At 42.7% G+C, this 18,577-nt stretch overlaps 1 protein-coding gene across 3 annotated transcripts; it reads left to right on the forward strand.

Moving 5' to 3' along the window:
* The first annotated feature begins 3,383 nt into the window (after nt 1–3,383).
* On the forward strand, nt 3,384–17,469 carry LOC125740263 (cAMP-responsive element modulator-like). 3 transcript variants are annotated; one of them, XM_049011177.1, is made up of 8 exons: nt 3,384–4,450; nt 7,849–7,966; nt 8,945–9,091; nt 9,383–9,480; nt 11,202–11,341; nt 11,636–11,824; nt 15,224–15,383; nt 15,911–17,469. In XM_049011177.1, the coding sequence occupies exons 2-8, from the start codon at nt 7,859–7,861 to the stop codon at nt 16,053–16,055; spliced, it is 987 nt and encodes a 328-aa protein (XP_048867134.1). In that variant the 5' UTR covers nt 3,384–4,450; nt 7,849–7,858; the 3' UTR covers nt 16,056–17,469. The 3 variants fall into 3 exon arrangements, with proteins under 3 accessions (XP_048867134.1, XP_048867136.1, XP_048867135.1); XM_049011179.1 differs by lacking the exons at nt 3,384–4,450; nt 7,849–7,966; nt 8,945–9,091; ... (1 more) ...; nt 11,202–11,341; nt 11,636–11,824 and adding an exon at nt 13,307–13,770; XM_049011178.1 differs by lacking the exons at nt 3,384–4,450; nt 7,849–7,966; nt 8,945–9,091; ... (1 more) ...; nt 11,202–11,341; nt 11,636–11,824 and adding an exon at nt 13,318–13,774.
* Nucleotides 17,470–18,577: the final 1,108 nt, after the last annotated feature.

An 18,577-nucleotide genomic window follows, 5' to 3' on the forward strand; every position in this document is an offset into this window, starting at 1 on the left:
TAAAAACAAAAAAAGGGGAAGCAGACGGGTACAAAACATGGTACACCTGCGCAGACAGACAGACATACGTTTGTATTATCGTCCGTCCTGAAATGCTGACTTTTCATACTGACGGCATTAATGATGCCAAACATATTTCCAACTAAAATCAAAACAGCTAAAACTGACAGCTAAAACTGACTAACTAAAACTAAAACTAGCTAAAACTGACAAACAAAAAAGTTTCACCCTGCCTTGTGCCCCCCAGATCATTACCAAGATAAGTATTTCGGAATTTGGCAGAAGGATGGATTGCGTGTTACAGGAAAAACATGGCAAATATCTATGTGACACTAAACCAAGTACAAACTCACAAAGTTAACAAGTGTAATGGCTTCACTTTACACAAATTAAACCTGCAAAATAAAAGGAACCAGTTAAAAGAAAACTTTGTTTCACTTGTTTTTGTCCGTCTGAGGAAACTTCATGCCGTTCTATCCGACACAAACCAGCGAGCGGATGGTGGTATTAGTCCCTCGCTGTGCATTACCTTCTCTGTAGGAATTTTACCCACACGTGCTTTTTTTAAGCTTTCTTATTCTGTATAATATATTAATTCAATCTTGTGTTTTATTTTAATTTATTTTATACCGTGACTGTTGCTTAATGTAATTGTATGGGGTTATTGAGTGTTTTAAAAGGCACTAGAAATAAAATTTATTAATTATTATTATTATTACCTATAGCTGCAAACAGGAAAGAGAACAAGCGTACTCTGGGAAGCATGATTTCCAATAAGATAATGACTGGCACTACATCCGGTTGCGATCACTGCGCCGTTCCTGGCATTTTGAGGGGAAGGACATTTGAGAATAAGTGAGCGTGAACACGTCTCGATCCCTTTCATTCTTTAGGAGGGAAAAACTCAGTACTTGAGATATTTAGCAGAGAATTTGATTAAGGCGGCTATGGATCAGCTGTCCGCTCTGTCAGATCCAGGACGTTACTGCCAGCAGAGCAGGTGGCATCTGAAAAATGTCTCCCAAGACTCTGGCACGCGTTTGATGTCACAAGGGGGTAGAGTGACCCAGGGTCGCAGTCTGGGTCCATATGTCACAAGGGGGTAGAGTGACCCAGGGTCGCAGTCTGGGTCCATGCACCACACATGGCAATAATCACTCAGCTATACCCACCATGGCCGAACTGACTGCTGCCGTTTTTGTGTTTTCCAGCTGTTGCTTTTAATCAAAATGACTAAACTATCTCACAGCAAATCCATTTGTGACCCTATCATCTTATTTATTGTCATAGAGGGGGAAAAAAATCAATTGTCATCATAATCATCAGCAATCAAAACTGCAGCGGTTGTGTGCGTCATGGTATTGGCTATCCAAATTTCCCAGATAAGTAGCTGATTATACGAACTGGATCGCAAGCGGAACGTTATCGAAACGTAACGTTTAGTAGTTAGCTTTGTGGACCATTAGTGATGCAGACAGGTTATCACAGAGCGCCGTTCTGTCATACTCTGCTGCTCGCTCAAATAAACGTTCGTTTATTATTTCAATTAAGTTGCTTACCAAATATGGATATCCTTAAAATGAAAGTCCATTGTAGCTTACAGTAACACCTGGCTTTACAAGCTTTGAAAATATGAAATAGAAGGACATATTTTGGTTCGCCAGTACAGTGTGTTCCACTAGCTATCTAGCCACGACGTTATCAAAACAGAGCACAAGAGAAGCCCTTTAAAACATCTGGTGGAAATTGCATCTGTCAGCATCTAACAAAATAGTTAAGAAAACTGAAATTTCTCTGACCCAAATTGGGTGATTTTCATACCCGACAAACCCGAGATACTGGATACATTTTGAATGGATACATGCATATTGGACATGCAGATCATCTGATTCTCTTACAATGTTTAACTATGTCAAGATTGGCGTAAATATCACAATTATTACTATGCTATTGATGTATAGGTGATGTGAAGCATAATTTCAAATGAACTAATTATATTGTTATTGTTCTCATTAGCTCCACTATAGTTAGTTAAAAAAAAAGGTTCCAGACATACCACTAGAGGTCACCATAAACACGCTCAGACATACCCTACAAGGGCGAGACGGCGAGGAAAAAAGACAAACAAAATGCAGACTTAAACATGCAGGTAACACTTAATTATTTTTGACTCTTTAGTCATTCAATTGCAACTGTTACAATATAATATAAATATTATATTTTAAGTTAACCCATATTCGGTTCTAATTGACAAAGGGTTTAATTGCGGTGTTATTAGTGCATGGTGTGTAAACCGCAACTACATCATTAATATTTCTTGAACTACGAACTATTTTGTGGCAATAGATACGGACGTGAAAGCTGAAAACCCGGGCTTTGAAGGCCAAAGATTAATCTGCCTTAGCAGATATCCAGTGAAATAGATAATCGTATATATCAATGAAATTCATGGATTTCCGGACCAAATGGCAAACTAAATAGAAACATGAAGCTTGAATGTGTTTAATATTTGAATAAGAGTAAATGTAAAGGTAAAATCATTTTACACATATAGAAAATGTATATACGTCACGCCGTACGTCACGTCACGCCCTGTTAGAAGTTGGGACTGGAGCACCCTCATGTGAGGAGCGCTCTTTGTTAAAGTGTGCTTGCTACGGTGGTTAACCGCAAACCCGTTTTTTTTTTTTTTTTTGCTAAATATTGGTATAAAACAGATCTGGTGGAATAGTAATGGAGAAGAGGAAGGGTAAAGAAAAGGTACCCTACCGGGAGAAATTAAATCCTGATGCCAAGCAACGGTATTTGGACAGACTGTTAACCATAACTAACATAGATCCGTATGACTTGGCAACCCAAGATTGGATTACATACCCCGATGCACTACCTCCACTCACATACTCGGACATTGTAATTTATCACGTTTTTAAAGTGGGTGCATACCCTTTACATCAGTTTAATGTTATACATCCCTAGCAGTGGCTGGGTGCAAGATCTGCTCATTCACAAACCGGCAAATTGATACAGCACAGTCATACTTGCGAAGGTAAGGTGCCACTCCGCTTTTTGGCCCAATTATTAAACCAAACAAAATACAGAACTTTCAAAAAACATTCTGCAACGTGATTATTTAATTGAGTCGTAAGTAGTTGGTTTTATCAGTCTTGTTATTAATTAAAAAAACATTTGCAAGAATCTTGTTTTTTTATCTTTTAAAAATGCATTTTTAACTTGCAATGGGCAGATATGTTTAGTATTTGGCCATGTCCAGTTGAAATGGGTGGAAACGTGATTTCACATGTTAATTCCACAGCGTGTGCATAAAAATACCTTTTAGGTTTGCATAGAGGGTCCCTGATGTTACTCACCTCTAATTCATTATTACATGATTTGTCATTGATTACATTTCTGTTGTGCAACAGGTCATGCACTCACGGTGCCTCAACGATTACTCTGCAGGCTTAGGCTATCATCAGCTCCACTGGTGAGGTTTCCTCAGACCACTGTACATGCCTAGCTGGTCTTACTGAGACATGTACCCACGTTGGGGCCCTGCGACTGTCCGCTGTAGGCAAATGAAGACGGTCACAGGCAAACCCGCATACTGAATCCTACAAAGTAATGTGAACAAAGTGCATATTGAGGTGTGTCATAGGATTTATTACACATCTGCTGCTGCCATGTGAAAAATCGCCGTCTTCTGGATGGTACAGCTGACAAGCAAGGCTGGATGACTTGTTCCAGGAAGATCACCACACCGTCACCTGTACGAACTGGGAACTAGCACTATTTTACGTTGATCTTTAAAAAGCAGATGGCAATGTTGCTATACTGAGAATACTGCCACGTTATTGAGAGGAGTTGGCAGGTGAATTTATATGCATTCCGTTAAATGACATCGCAATTCCACTAACACCAACCGTACACTGAAAGTGAAAGGCTTTCATGGGGTCACGGCGCTGCCTTTTAAATCAACTGTCGCTTGCGGTCGTCCTTATATTTTAGTCTATCTTTTACCCGATCTTAGTTATAGTTAAACGACGAAAGTACCTTTAAAAATGCGTAAAAGCCAGCTGTAACCCAGGGAAACCGAAAACTACAAAAGGAAAAAAAATCTGAGAAAGTACATACCAACCTATTCAGTTGTAATGGTATTTTCTAACCATGCGTATAGCAAATGGAAATACTTGCTTTAGTGTTGGTACTACCGATTCGATGCTGCGGTTTCGAAGTCCCTTGCGATGCGTTTTAAAGCGGCCGCCGTGGGAGCCCCGCCCCGGTGTGGGACGTTTGCCCGGCGGAGCGCTATGTTAGGCAGAGCCGCGGGAGAAGCTCGCCGACATTTTTAGACGCCATCATCAGAGCTGACGTGGGGACTACGTGTGCAGCGGATCGGGCCATCCACCCCTACCGTAATCAGTGACGAGCCCCACTACGTAAAAAAACCTCGGTAAGTTATTGCGCTCATTCCCGAGAACAAGAGAGACGCTCTTAAGGGGGGAAATACAGAGAAAACACGGGAAAGCTCTCTAGTGGCGACTGGCCTATCAGATCTGACCAATATATTTAGCCGATTAACTGGATGACAAATTATTAATAGCGGGATAAAACGTTTAGCTGGTCAAATAACAACTGTCAGCAGTGAATTTAATAAATAGATTTATTGTCGGGTGCTTCAAACCGACTCCTTGCATAATGTGCTTTAAGCATTATTTCACAACTTGGTGCTTATTAGCTGTCGCTAAAGATAAGTAATTAGATTTGTAGCTTTACAGGGTAGCTGGCTAGGTTAACAATAATGCAATGCAAGAATAATTATTTTATACATTCGCACCACCCCTTGGAATAAACCCCAGACACTGTAGCTTATAATAACTTTCGTCATATAATAATTAGGTATTCGCATTAATTACGCATTTTAAACACTCTGTTTGCCCACTGTTTGAAATCAACAGGAAATATGAGGACTTTTAGGGAGTTTTAAAAAAAGGCAAGCGGCACTTTTGCTCCGCGACAGATTGCGCGCCTGCTGCAGTTTATTTGCAGTTTCCGTCCGCGGTTCTGTGGTTGTAACATTACGATTTTGTAACATTGCGACTCGATCCGCTATAATTATAGCGATCGCTAATAATATCGGCTAATCTGTGATGCGGCATGGATCGCTGCAGGGGGTGTTGGAAGAGAGGGGCTTGAGTTTTTTTTAACGATTCGGTGGCTGTTAGAAGTGGTTGGAGCGGCTGTGTTGCGAGGATCACCGGCGACGCCGGGATGGGGCACCAGGGACCCGGGATCGGTGTACCAAACTACCGCTAACCAGGGTTTGCTGAAACTACACAGTGCTAGTCTGTTAAAATGAGAGTAACAGGCGGCGGACGGTCATATGCATTGATGTGTGCAGGGCTGTATTAAACCATAACTTGATATCGCACGATTTCAGACGTAATCGTATCAAATTCCAGATTTTTATTATTAAAGTATTTAGTTGCGTATTAAATACAGTACATCTGCACCCATGTAAAGTTTCTTTCATGTAATTTGAATAGCCTACATGTAAATCAAAGTTGGTCTTGCTTCAACATTTCCGTGTTAAAAAAGTTTCTAGCAGGACGGACAGTCAAAACAAGTAGACGGATCGGGATCGTGTCGATTATTTAATAATTAACGAGACCATCTACAGAAAAGGGGTTCCTATTAGGTGGAGTAGCGCAGCGTGCCTTAATGTTATAACCCTAATTAGTGAAGTTTTAGAAAGCCGACTTTTTAAAAATTGTCATTTAAAATGGCGTCAGTTGTTTAGAAGGTTCTAGAAATGGCGCACAAACGCGTCCCCCCCCTTTACTCCGAAATCGACAACGCCCTGTGGCTGGCGTTATACTTTTTCATGTAGTCAGGCTGGTTTTCACACACAACCCCCCCTCCTGATATTTCGTGGCAAGTCGCCGCATGTCGGACCCTTACGTGAGAGAAAACGCAGGATTAAACTCCCCAGTCTTGCTTGTACCTTTAAAACGATCAACTGGAGCAAAAAGCTACAAAAGAATTTAAACATTTTCTTCTTGGGTTATTTCTCTTTTAAGTTTTATCTTAATTATACGTCGATGTTTTTATCATTGGAATTGCTGTTAACGTCAACAAAACATGTATTTATTTTGAAATGTATGGGGCTTTTGAATATTTTTGAGCATTTGTGATTTACAATTTAGAAACTTAAGTGATACAATTTTAATTATGTGCATTAAAAAAATTGCGGGAGATCACAACCCTTAATAATAATTTTTAAAAAAATTCTGAAAGTCTCCGATTTAAGTCAACATCTTGTTTAAAATTTGTAAGTTATTGAACATATCTTGGCTGCTTTCTACTGTCTTATGAATGTTACTTAATCTTTAGCGGTATTAACCGTTGGACTGACATAATATCAAACTTTAAAAATAAAAAAAGCTAATTTGCAGGCCTACCCGTTTTCATTGTATGGCTCACATCTGCTTGCACATTCGTACTGTGCCTAAGATCTTATTTCTTTTTGCCTGTTCAAAGAACTTTTTATTGATATACTCACAAGGCAAATGACCTTTCAGTCTCCTCAATGACGTTTAATGTAGTGTCATACAACGAATGAGCAAAACGGAAACAATGACCTACGTCTCATTACATCATTCACCTTGAGTATTTCCAGGTGATCATTCCAAGTTTTTTTTTCACTTTTAACCTTATACTATGTATCAATTTGCACCAGACAAAGAGGTGAATTTAACGTTACATCTTATGTGTGTTGGTTATATATCATCCTTTTCATATTTCCCCTCCCTGAAATCATAATAAAAACAGTTTTCCTTATAATGCACTTACAAAAATGTAAAGAAATGGAGTGAAGTTTTGCCGTTTTTCCTTTGTGTTTGTGCTGTAACCTTCTACGCAAATAAAAATGTCCAAGCTGAAACAGTGAATGTGGGGGATTTAATCATTTATCTTTGCTGCTCTTGACTCGTGTGTCATGTCTGTATTGCTTATAAGTGGAATGTGAGCCAGTGCATGAATGTATCTTTCAGTTTTGGCTATTTATTAAATTTTACTTTGTACATATAAAAATACATGCCAACATCACAAAATCCGTTCAGCAGTTATGCTTAAGTGATTTTTTAGTTTAGTTTTTTTTTTTTTTTTTTTTACACACTGGTTTCAGGGTTAATTAGGCAGACGTAAATTTCAGGTCCAGAAAGTAAAAATCCAGACCGTGATTTTGTTTCAACCAACCAGCTGAGCGCTCTGAGACTGTGACTCTTTATACTCAACTGGTTGGTTGAAAGAAAATCCTGGTCTGGATTTTTGCTTTCTGGACCTGATAGTTATGCTCAACTTTGTTTCAAATTACAAAACACTTGTATTTGGTTATAAAAGAAATAATATCCCATATTTTCGGTTTTTAAAATTCAATGTTAGTTATGTTTGTGATTAATTGCTTGATATCAATTAAATGCCTAAAGCAATTAAAGTGAATGCTAGTAGGTGCAATTAGATGAGAGACTAAAATGGACTGAATCCAGTGAAAATGAAGCTGCACATTTGAAGTACAAGAATCTAGTTATGTTTTACTGATAGTGTTTGTGTCTTAGAATGCCAGGCGTATCCTTTTATTGCTATGAAGCGCTCGTTCAGTGTCGTGAACAGCAGGCCGCTCACTATTCCTCCAGGACCCGGCCTGAGATCCCTTAAAGAAGTTGCCAGAATTATGAATGTATGTATGGACATTCGATGCGGGTGAGAATTTGACCTGTGCGCTGTTCCTCCTGGTGAGGGGGGGGGAGCGAAAGCAATTAGCGACGTGTGTGTTTTCTGTGCTCTTTCCAGACGGAAGGCCATGGAAACCATGGTTGCCTCTCAGCAGGATGCAAGTGCGAACGACTCTTTGTCTGACAGAGAAGTGATTCGGATTAAGAATGAGTCCGGCTTGTCCTCGCTGGCACAGGTAAAGGGTCCAGGGCCACGTGGGGTCGAAGCAGGAGGCCTTTCCGTCAGTCGCCTTGGCCAGGTGGCTGTTGGTTCCAGTCCCCTTTATAGCCTCAGAATGCATATCAAAATAAACCTTATTCCCTTTTCTTAACTGGAGCAGAATGACAATACGGATTGTGGGTTATATTCCATGAACAGGGGGTGCCGTAAAGGGGGGGGGGGGGGGGGGAGAGTTGAGTGGGTTAGGATGATTCCAAGGGCCCCTTTCATGTGCTGTTTGTGTGCACGGGGAAAAAGTTCAACTGGAGATCCATGTATTGCTTTCTATCTGCAGTTGTGTAGATATTACACATAGGATGTCTGTTTTGTGGGAGTGGTGCTCCGTAATTTTAAATGTAAAACTTATATATTGGCAGTCATTCTCACCTTGCCTGAATCACATCTTCACTGCAGTCTTTGTATAATTTTCACAGATCTGTAAATATTATCTGACGTGTTTTCAGCTTTAAGATGGTAGATTATGGGTATGGTCTAGAACAGGGCTCCTAAAGGTCAGGGCACTGCTGGTTTTCCAGCCTTGCTCTACTTGTGAACCAGGTGTGAAGCATCTGGCCAATCAGAATCAGGAATTATTAAACTAACTGGCTGGGAGAACTGAAAACACGGCCTGGATTTGGAATCGAGGTCCAGATTTGTAGAACTTGGCATGAAATTAATATGGAGGATTCTGTTCTTCAGCAGAGCACTGATTTGTGTCTTTAATTAGGGTACCTTCTTCGGGTGAAATTTTGGCAGTATAGGTGATTATGTGTATCAAGTTTGGGTAATTAATGACTAATAGAATGGCATGGGGTCTTGTTGGGTAGCATTGGCGTCTTGCATTGAAACAGTTCCAGGTTAAAAATCTGTCGGCATTTCCCACTGTTCCTCCCTGATCCTGCTTGGATTGGTGGCCGAAGTTGCCATTGGTAATAACGACAGTCTTTATCTGAAGACCACTGTAGGTGGGGAAGGAGGAACAGGAGCGCCCTCTGCCGTCACTGTGTTGCAACTGTCGGGCGGACAGACACTGCACGTCCAGGGTGTCATCCAGGCCCCCCAGGCTTCTGTCATACAGTCCCCCCACATCCAGAGCATGCAGGTATGGCATTCTTTAGTCTCCCACCTGACGCGAAGCCCATCCACAGCTTTCAGGGCCTGCAGAAGCCTTACCTGTGTGGGTCAAAACAGCGATGAGAACCTTGATCGGATTGGAAGGGATTTGTCTCTAAGCTCATCAGTTTAACCTTCACACCTTGGGTTCGCTCTGTCGTCTTCAGCGCCCTCTTCAGGAGGGTTTCGGGTCGCGTGCCCGACGATGATGTCATGACCAGGTCACCAGCCCGTCGGGCGTGACTCACGCCGCAGCCGCTGCGACGTTTCTCCTGCACAGGTGGCTGCAGTGGCGGCGTCTGAGGATGGGGAGACAGCAGAGGTGGCGACAGACACGCAGAAGAGGAGAGAGATTCTTACAAGGCGTCCGTCTTATAGGTGGGACGAGCTCAGCCTTAAAACGCATATAAGTCACCCGAAAATAGTGAAGAAAACTATGTATTTATTTATTTGAGAGATTTTGCCAAGGCAGTTTAGCCAGTGCAGAGAAGTACATTAATCAAAGGACGTCTCCAGAGATACGGAGTCAACAGAAAGTCAACTGAAGTTGTATTTAACTGCTCCCAAGCTCATATGCATGAATCTGTACGGGATTTAGGGGTCTTCAGAATGCAGTTCGAATGGTCAATGGTTCAGGGCCGAGAGCAGGAGGGTTGTCACAGGTATTAGGGTTGAGTAGAGCTTGAAGATGGTCCAGTAGACAGGAGACCTATGACATCATGATTTCTGACCTTTCAGTACTGTGACAGATGATTCTATGATGAAGAACATAAGGAGAGGGTTTTTTGTTGTGGTTTAGGGCTTGGCAAGACCTGGTGGATGTTGCTGTTCTGTCCTGGACTCCCTAGTATATCAAGGTCTTGAGTTTGGCATCAGAAGGGGAAAGGCAGAAATTACGATCTATGTTGCAGTTGACATCTTCATCGCTGTCCGCATGACTTGGAGAAGTTTGATGTAGGGAGAAATAAGCCAGTTAGGAGGGAGCTGCAAAGTTTAGGTGAAGGATGAGCATGTCAAAGTCCAGCCGCTAAGTCGAAAGCTTAGAGGGGTATTTCCCTAGGGTGCAGATCTTCAGGACTCGATAACAGCTGCTGTCCAATAGGAAGCGTTCTTGTTTGCAAAGATGGTACTATTGATGTCTTAGTGAATCTACTAGCTTAGTGTTTCCCAAACTGCTCCTTGGGGACCCTTAGACAGTCCAGGGCAAAAACATGGACCGTCTGTGGGGTCCTCAATGACTGGGCTGGGGAACATCGTCCTAGATTACGCCACTCCGCTTTCCCCTGATGCTCTTAGTGTTCTACTCCGTTTGCTGGTTTTAATATCGTCTTGTTAGGTTCTTGCTTCGTTTGTGTGGCTCTCACCCCATTGCTGCTTACACTGCTTGCGTACCTGAGCATTCACTGACAGCCATATGTCTGCGGTCTGCCGTTTGTCTCACTCGGAAATCACTTTGGGCAAAAGCCTCTGCCAGAGAATGTAAATGTACAGGGAAGAGATGCACTGCCAGGGGTAAGGAGATTTCCAGTGATAGCGCAGTGCTCTGATTCCGGCCGGTGTCGGTGTCAGGAAGATGAGATTTACATAGCCAAAGGCCAGAGACCAGACAGGCAGGATGAGAGGCTGTGAAGGAAACAAAGGATACAGCTGAATTATACTTTGTTCAGGAAAAAAAAAATGAAAGCCAAACAGTAGCACAGTTACTAGCTTTGCTGGACAGTCAGCGCATAAACCCCATGTGCACAAAGGTAGCTCGCAGTAAGGTGCAGAGATCAGCTTCAGATACAGGATGTGGCTGGTAGCACCTGTTGGACTTTCCAACCGTATCGTAAGCCGCCGAGGTCGTACACCCACCGTGCGCTATTTGCACATGTGTAAACATCTGACAGCGTCTCATCTTTAGAAGATGTTTCAGTTTTACTTCTTCGGAGCAATGGTTGGGTGTGTTACGCATCACACTTTTGGGTAGGGCTAGCCGGTCACATGACCTGCGCCTCCTGCAGCATCGGGAAGCGTACACGGGTCGCCGCACAGCGCGTGTCCCGGCCCGCCGCGGCTCGGTAACCGTGCCCTGGGATTTTGGGTATCGCCCTTCGCAGGAGGATACTCAATGATCTGTCGTCGGACGCGTCGGCCGTCCCGAAGATCGAGGAGAATCCAGAGGAGGACAGAGCTTCCCCCGGTGCTCCCCAAGTACCGGCCGCGGCCTCCATCTACCAGACCAGCTCCGGACAGTACAGTGAGTCCCGCAGGAAGTGACGTGGGTTTTCACAGTATCACTGCAGAATCATGCTGTTGAGAAATCTAGATTTAAGAATATGTTAGCGGTTGATTTTTGCTTTTAAATGTGGATTGTTTTGGGGAGCACTACAGGGCCCTGTACTGGAAGGATGGACTAATTTATGGATGGATGGATGGATGTTTTGTGTGGGAACCAGTTTTAGTGTCGGAGGTCATGGTATCGTTACAGTGTCATTTTCAGCAGCTCTACACCCTGTGACTTCACAGTGACGGTCTAGTTTCTCTCCTGCAGTCGCCATCACTCAGGGAGGGGCGATCCAGATCGCTGGACCAGGCACCGACGGGCTCCAAGGCCTGCAGAACCTCACCATGTCCAACTCAACGGCGCCCCCACCTGGCGCCACAATAGTGCAGTATGCGGCTCAGGCAGGAGACGGGACCCCTCATCTCTTTGTGCCGGGCAGTCAGGTCGTCGTGCAAGGTAACAGCGCCCCTCCCTCCTGTGGGGCAGGTGCCCCAAGTACGTCGTCCTCCAGATGCTGCTGCTTAGTGGGATTTCTTTGATTGGCATTGCAGTTACGAACTGGGTTTTAAGCTTGAAATTCATCCAGCAGGTTATTGAACTGAAGGTCCCACTGACCATGATCTGCCATTTGTTGATAGCATATAATATAATATCTTAATATACATTCATGCATTGCTTGACGGCAGGAATATGTTCTGAGAAATGCATCGTTAAGTGAATTTGTTGTTTTACACACATCATAAAGTGTGCACCAACCTCGATGGCGTAACCTGCTACACAGCTAGGCTATACGGTGTAGCCTAAACAACAATAAACACAAGTACAGTGTAGTTAATACATAACCTAGTAACATAGTTGTTTAGTATTATCTGCTGTACATAGCTGTGTGTGCTGTACTGGTATATGACTGGCAGTGCAGTAGGTTTGTTTACACCCGAATCGCCACAAACGCGTGAGTAATGCCGTGTGCTGTGACGTCGCTATGGCTACGACGTCAGTAGGTGAGGAGGCGTCATAGCTAGGAATTTTTCAGCTCCATTATTATCTTATGGGATCACTGCCATGCATGTGGCCCGTTGTTCAGTGACATATTATATTATGTTATTTAATAATCATACGCATACACAGAATTAAAAAAACAACCACCCTACATATGAATATGCGATAAACACTTCAATAAGGTGTTAATTATTATTATTATTATTGTTGTTGTATTTTTTAAGCTGTTGTTGCTAGCTTGGTATTGTTTGTTGCTTTACTGCTTTTGGGCTTTTAAACAATGGAAGGAAAGGACCGTGGATCCTGTTGCAGAGTATGGCACAGTAATGAGCTGTAGGCTAATGCCAAGCTGTGTACCTAATTTAAATTAGGAAACTGCTATATCACCCATATCGATGAATCAGAACGAAAGTTACAAAATACGTACCTTGGACTTCACCTAGGACCACGTCATTTCTGTAGCTGCCTCTTGCCTCATGGAGTCTCAGATAATGTGACGTTGGCGGCGCTTACTGGATATGTGCTGACTGTCATCGGAATCAGAAATCATTTATTATACCTGGAGGAAACTGATTAATATTATGATATTGGCAGTAGATTTCGGTTCAGGGCCTGGAGGCAGATCATTTTGTCTTGGGTTGGCGCAGATGGTTAGAAGGTTGAGTTTAAAACGGACTCTGATTTTTCTGCTTTTATCCTTTTTACTACGGGATTGCTAAGTGTATCGAGTGTATGTTACCAGGGTGTCACATATGAAACTGAGTACCAAGAGAAAATGTCCTATTCAGTTCTGAGATTATATGGAATTGTGTCATTTTACAAATACTGCTGGTGCATTTCCTGTCAGGTGTGTGTGTGTGTGTGTGTGTGTGTGTGTGTGTGTGTGTGTGTGTGTGTGTGTGTGTTTTTGTCATGTTATGGTTGCTTTCTAGCATAATGACTTTAGTGCTCAGCTGACTGTCACTTTGACAAGGGACAGTGTTGTTTTTGAAAGCTGGAGCACAAATAGCAGGAAATGTCTATGTAACTGAAAACCTCCAATTTGTAATATTAGTTGCATGAATGTAACCCTTACAGGTAGGATATTCTCCTGTCTGCTGCGCAGCTCTAATGTAGAAGCCAAATTGCGTCAAAGATCTAAAGATAGAGGCACCACACCCCTCCAGACCCACGTCTGCCGAGCTGCCAAAACAGGGGGCGGGGCCAGGAGGAGTGGGAGGGCTCCGCGAGCCGGCACTGTTATTGACCTTAGCGAGCGAGTGGCGTCATTGTGACGCCAATTCCCCTAATTGTTGTCCTACGCATACTGTGGTTAATTGGGGACCACTTCCAGTGGAAGGCAGTAGAGACTTTCTCTTGGATTATTAAACACTAACATGGCTGTTACTGGTGATGAGACTGAGGCAGGTATGATGAGTTTCTCTATACTTTTCAGTTCTCTCGGTTTTTTAAAATCACAATTGTGTGTTACTATACAAAGCAATTAAAACGACTGTATGTGTAATGCTTCTCGATTCATTGTTAATCGTAATCTGGTAAATTACTTTTAATGGAATCGGCAAAGCACTTGGAACTATAATGACGTTAACTCTTAAAAGTTGATTTTTTTACGTGGAAGAAAGACTCAGAACTGCACGAAAAAAAAATGTTGATTTAAAAGCTTTGGGGCAGGTTTCTCCCCCACCGATTTCTGTATTGTAGAGCAACACGGAGCGAAACCTTAGTATTATAGCAGGGGGAGGGCGCTTTTCCGCGTAATGGGGCTGCGAGCTGCGATCAGCCGGTTCAGCGGGTCCGCCCGGCAGCCCGTACAGCGCTGCGTCCTGCCAGCCGCCTGCGCTTCCTGGAAGGAGCCGCCAGCGAGGAACCGCATGTGCTTTACAGCAAGCGAGACGCATATTGACGTCAATCGCGATTCAGCGCCGCGCTTCTGGCGGCTGAGACTTGCCAGTTTAATCATTTGCTCGCACCGTAATTAAGGCAGACGGTTATTGAAAGTCGCAAAGGGACCTTTTATGGCTGACTAAGGGAGCGCTGGGGGATATCTGGGGACTTGTGATGCTTTCCTTTGCGGTTGACGTCAGACAGGAGTGAACTCAGTTTTTAAAAATTAATTTATGCTCATTAATATTGAGTAATTGATTATTAGTACGTTCTCGGTTCGTCTGTATTATGAACACTGAGACCATCCAGCGCTTTGCTGTGTTAGTCATTGGCCTTCAGTGTCAGTGCCTGAGAGTTATTTTATTTACGTATCAAACGCAGAGCCAGGCTCAAGGTCAGGAGGAGGGCGGCGGTCCTGCTTCTCCCCTGAGCAACTAAACATTTATAACAAAAGATATTTCACGTAAAAGAAAGCGGTGTTTTTATAATGCTGATGAAGATCAGTGCTAGTACGTACTGTTCTCATTGTACCATTCGACTTCCTCCTGGTTTCTTAATAACTTTCCTGGTTTCATATCTTTTTTTTAACTTCTTTGGAAAGAGGCAAAAAAAGAAGAAATGACATATATTTAATATATTTTATTTTATATATTTTATATATTTATTTATATATAAATATTCAGATTTCAGCAAGTGGAAACTTTATAGATCCTAGAGTCGGTCTTCAATGGAATTTTTTAAAAGCTGTCTTCCATCAGGTGGTATTTGAAAGGCACCTTGTCTTGGTTCTTAAAGAAAATCGTGAGATAAAGAAAAAACCGTTTGTTGGGATCGAGGTGTCTGGCTGTAGTGTTTGGTTGTGACTTTTCTTAATTTTTGCCCACACAAAGTTATCATTTGTGGAAGTTCACGGTCCTTGGTTGCGTCATTGTGCATCCTGACCGCCTCTTGGCTCTCCTGCACTTCCCGTAGCTGCCACTGGGGACATGCCAGCCTATCAGATCCGCACGCCGGTCTCCAGCCTAGCCCAGAACGTTGTGATGGCCGCTTCTCCCGGCGCCCTACACAGCCCTCAGCCGCAGCACACTGAGGAGGCCACACGCAAAAGGGAGGTCCGTCTCATGAAGAACAGGTAGGGGGCGCTGTGGCTGGCGGTGCCTGCACACTCTACCTTCGTATTACCCTCCACAGAGGTGTCATGTAAACCACATTACACACTTTTTAACATGCTCCTTCATAGCGAACTTTTTTTACCCTGTTTGTAGTGAGAATGTTTTACTCTCTGTGGCTGCCTGTGTCAATTGAAAAACTCCTGGCAGAATACATTGGTGTGTCGTTGCCCAGGTTGCAGGTGCATTTATGTAGTGGGCTCATTTGCTGGTCACACACACACACACACACACACACACACACACACACACACACACATAATAGCGACCTGCACACTGTGCTTTGGGAGAGGTGCTGATATTTCTTGAAATCACTCAACAATTTAATCTGTACTGATTTATTACTTGATAAAGTTTTACAATGTCCATTTTGACAGGATAGGCTTTTTGTCTTGGAGTATGGTGATTAACTTAGAGATTAACTAGGCTGTTTGTGTGTGGTCCACCGATCGCCGCCGTTTACGGGAGCCGTTTCTGCGTCTGTTCGTAGGGAGGCTGCGCGGGAGTGCCGCAGGAAGAAGAAGGAGTACGTTAAATGTCTGGAGAACCGGGTGGCAGTGCTGGAAAACCAAAACAAGACTCTCATTGAGGAGCTCAAGGCCTTAAAGGACATCTATTGCCATAAAGCAGAGTAGCGACTCTGGGCTGGGCGTGCAGGCAGATAGACCTCCGGGGTGGTGGGAGCGAGTGTCTCCATAGGACTGAAAATCCGCCGCACCGCTCCCGGGCATGGTGGGGGCGTTAGCGGAGCCCCGGACCCTGCCAACCACCCGTGTATGAACGTGTGCTGCCCCCTTTGCTTATGCTTCCTGCAGGGAAACTGCGAAAGCCTGGAAATCCAACCGTTCCACGCTGGTGTCCCCGAGGTTATAGCTGGTGGGATATCTACAGGAAGAGGATGAACTGGGCACATCCGGATGGGACGCAGGCACAGTGCGCGTACCCCGTCCGTGTCCGCCGTCCTCCGAGTGCTTTGAGTCCCAACTCTCATACACAATGATCTTACTACCTGTAAATTTTCCCATAACTCCCATTTAAACCAAACAGAATAAGAATGGAACTGGGAGTTCGCAATGCCGTCCCACAACAACACTTTATCAATTTGTCAGAGTTAATTTTTTTCCAAGAGATCTATTTTCTATTGCAAAAGAATTGTAAGAGACTTTATTTTTGGATTGTCATGTGAAACCCAGCCTTACAGTTTCTGTATAACAGCTGTGTGCTATTGATTGCTTTTTTTGAATGCCCGAATAGGTATATAGTAAATGACAGATGTCCCTGTGGTAGGTTTTTATTAAAAGTGTTTTTGACCATTAAAAACTTATTTGCATGGTTCTTCTTTATAAACTTATAGTTTTATATAAGTTATGAAGAACGAGTCAAAAAAGTATCAATTTATAAATTAAGGTAATTATTTTTATATATCAAAATGGATGAACGCTTCTGCAGATCAGGAATACTTGTTTCACAAGCACATTTTTTTGTGAATGACTTTTGTTTACGTCGTCATTCACACTATTATTAACAATATAGTAGCGGAACCGACAGCGCACACGTGCATCCAAACGTTACAGCATTATATAATTCTTTTTACAGCATGTAAACTTGTTTCTGAAATGGAGAGACTTTGATCATTCTCATACTAAAAGGGGATTATAATGCGCCGTAATGCACTTGTATAATACTAGTGTAAATGCAGCGCAGAGAAGCTACCAGTTTCATATTAATGCATAAATTACGGCTCAAGTACATTCAATTGGCACATTTGATCATTGGCATTTCTTAGATCTGTGCCTCACGTCTACATACAGCTTTCTGTATACCTTTCTGTTGCTGCAAAAACTACGGCTTGTATGTGTAATGATTCGTATACACACACAATTTCCGCCGGGCAGGAAAACGTTGTTCGCTGTGGTTTTTTTGTCTTCTGTAATCCTCTTTTTATTACCATTCATTATTTATTTATGAATAGCAAGCATCTAAATGCGGACAAACCACAAACTGTACGATGCCATAAATGTAATAAAAGATAAAACTGGATATTTCAAACATTTTCTCTGCTAAACTTTCTTTTTACAGGACTATCCGCGGACTGTTAATCGATTGCGCTAGCGAGGCAACTCGTTGCAAAATACAGGAAGATTTTACGCAATCATGGAAAAAGTGTTGATTTGAAATAGGCTATACCGTTGCGACATCTACATTTGTCTAGTATTGCGGCACACATGGAAATTTCCACCTCGGACCGTTGTGCTCTCAAGTGGTGAGTTAGGCTAATATTTGGATACCGAACCTCGATGCTCTTCAAGAAAAACCCTGATCAGAACTGACACCTTATTTGGACAAATTGTAACCACTTAGGCCTACAAGTTAAAAGTAGACCAGTGTTTTTCAAGTCTCCCTAAATGTAAACAAGAATCGTGTAGACCTATACAATATATTTACGACAAAGTGTTTATTTAAATATAATATATCGCCTAAGTGATCCCCGAATAAAACAGTTGCTGCACGCGTGTTCTCAAAAACATTAATTTCCAAAACGAAGAATTCCTCGTTATCTTTGTGACTAAGTATTTTGTCTCCACCTAGTGGCAATTTCTTAAAACTGCTGTTAAAGTCCATTTGGACCATAGTCATAGAACATGTTCATTATATGATTCCTCTTATTTGATTTAAAAAGATACAATACAACCTCCTACCGTTGATAATGTGTTATTTACGTATTTCCCTACAAAAAAATATATAATTAAAAAAAAATATGCATAAAATTATCTAGGCATTCTTTTATCGAGATACGTCATGGAATTAGTTATATAACCCATATTTCACAAAAAATAACATACTGATAATCTCAAATACAGATTAAATTACATGTCTAACAAGCAAAATGCCTATCGTTGTTTGCCATTGCATAATGTCTAGCTTTTCTTATATCAGCGAAAATAATGATTGATGCGAGGCCGTTTAAATGAGTGCGTCGGGTCGATGGGATTGATTACTGGCTGCAGGCAGAGAGATTCCCTGACCATCCAGGCCACGAAATGCAAAAGACAAAAGAAGAGTCAGCATCTGTGCGCGCCGCGCCGTCAGCCCCGGTACACCAGCCTATTTCCACGGTCGATCAGCCCCCCAGCCACCCTCGGCGGGTCACCGGGGG

Source organism: Brienomyrus brachyistius, chromosome 4, assembly GCF_023856365.1.
Source record: "Brienomyrus brachyistius isolate T26 chromosome 4, BBRACH_0.4, whole genome shotgun sequence".
Lineage (NCBI taxonomy): Eukaryota > Metazoa > Chordata > Actinopteri > Osteoglossiformes > Mormyridae > Brienomyrus > Brienomyrus brachyistius.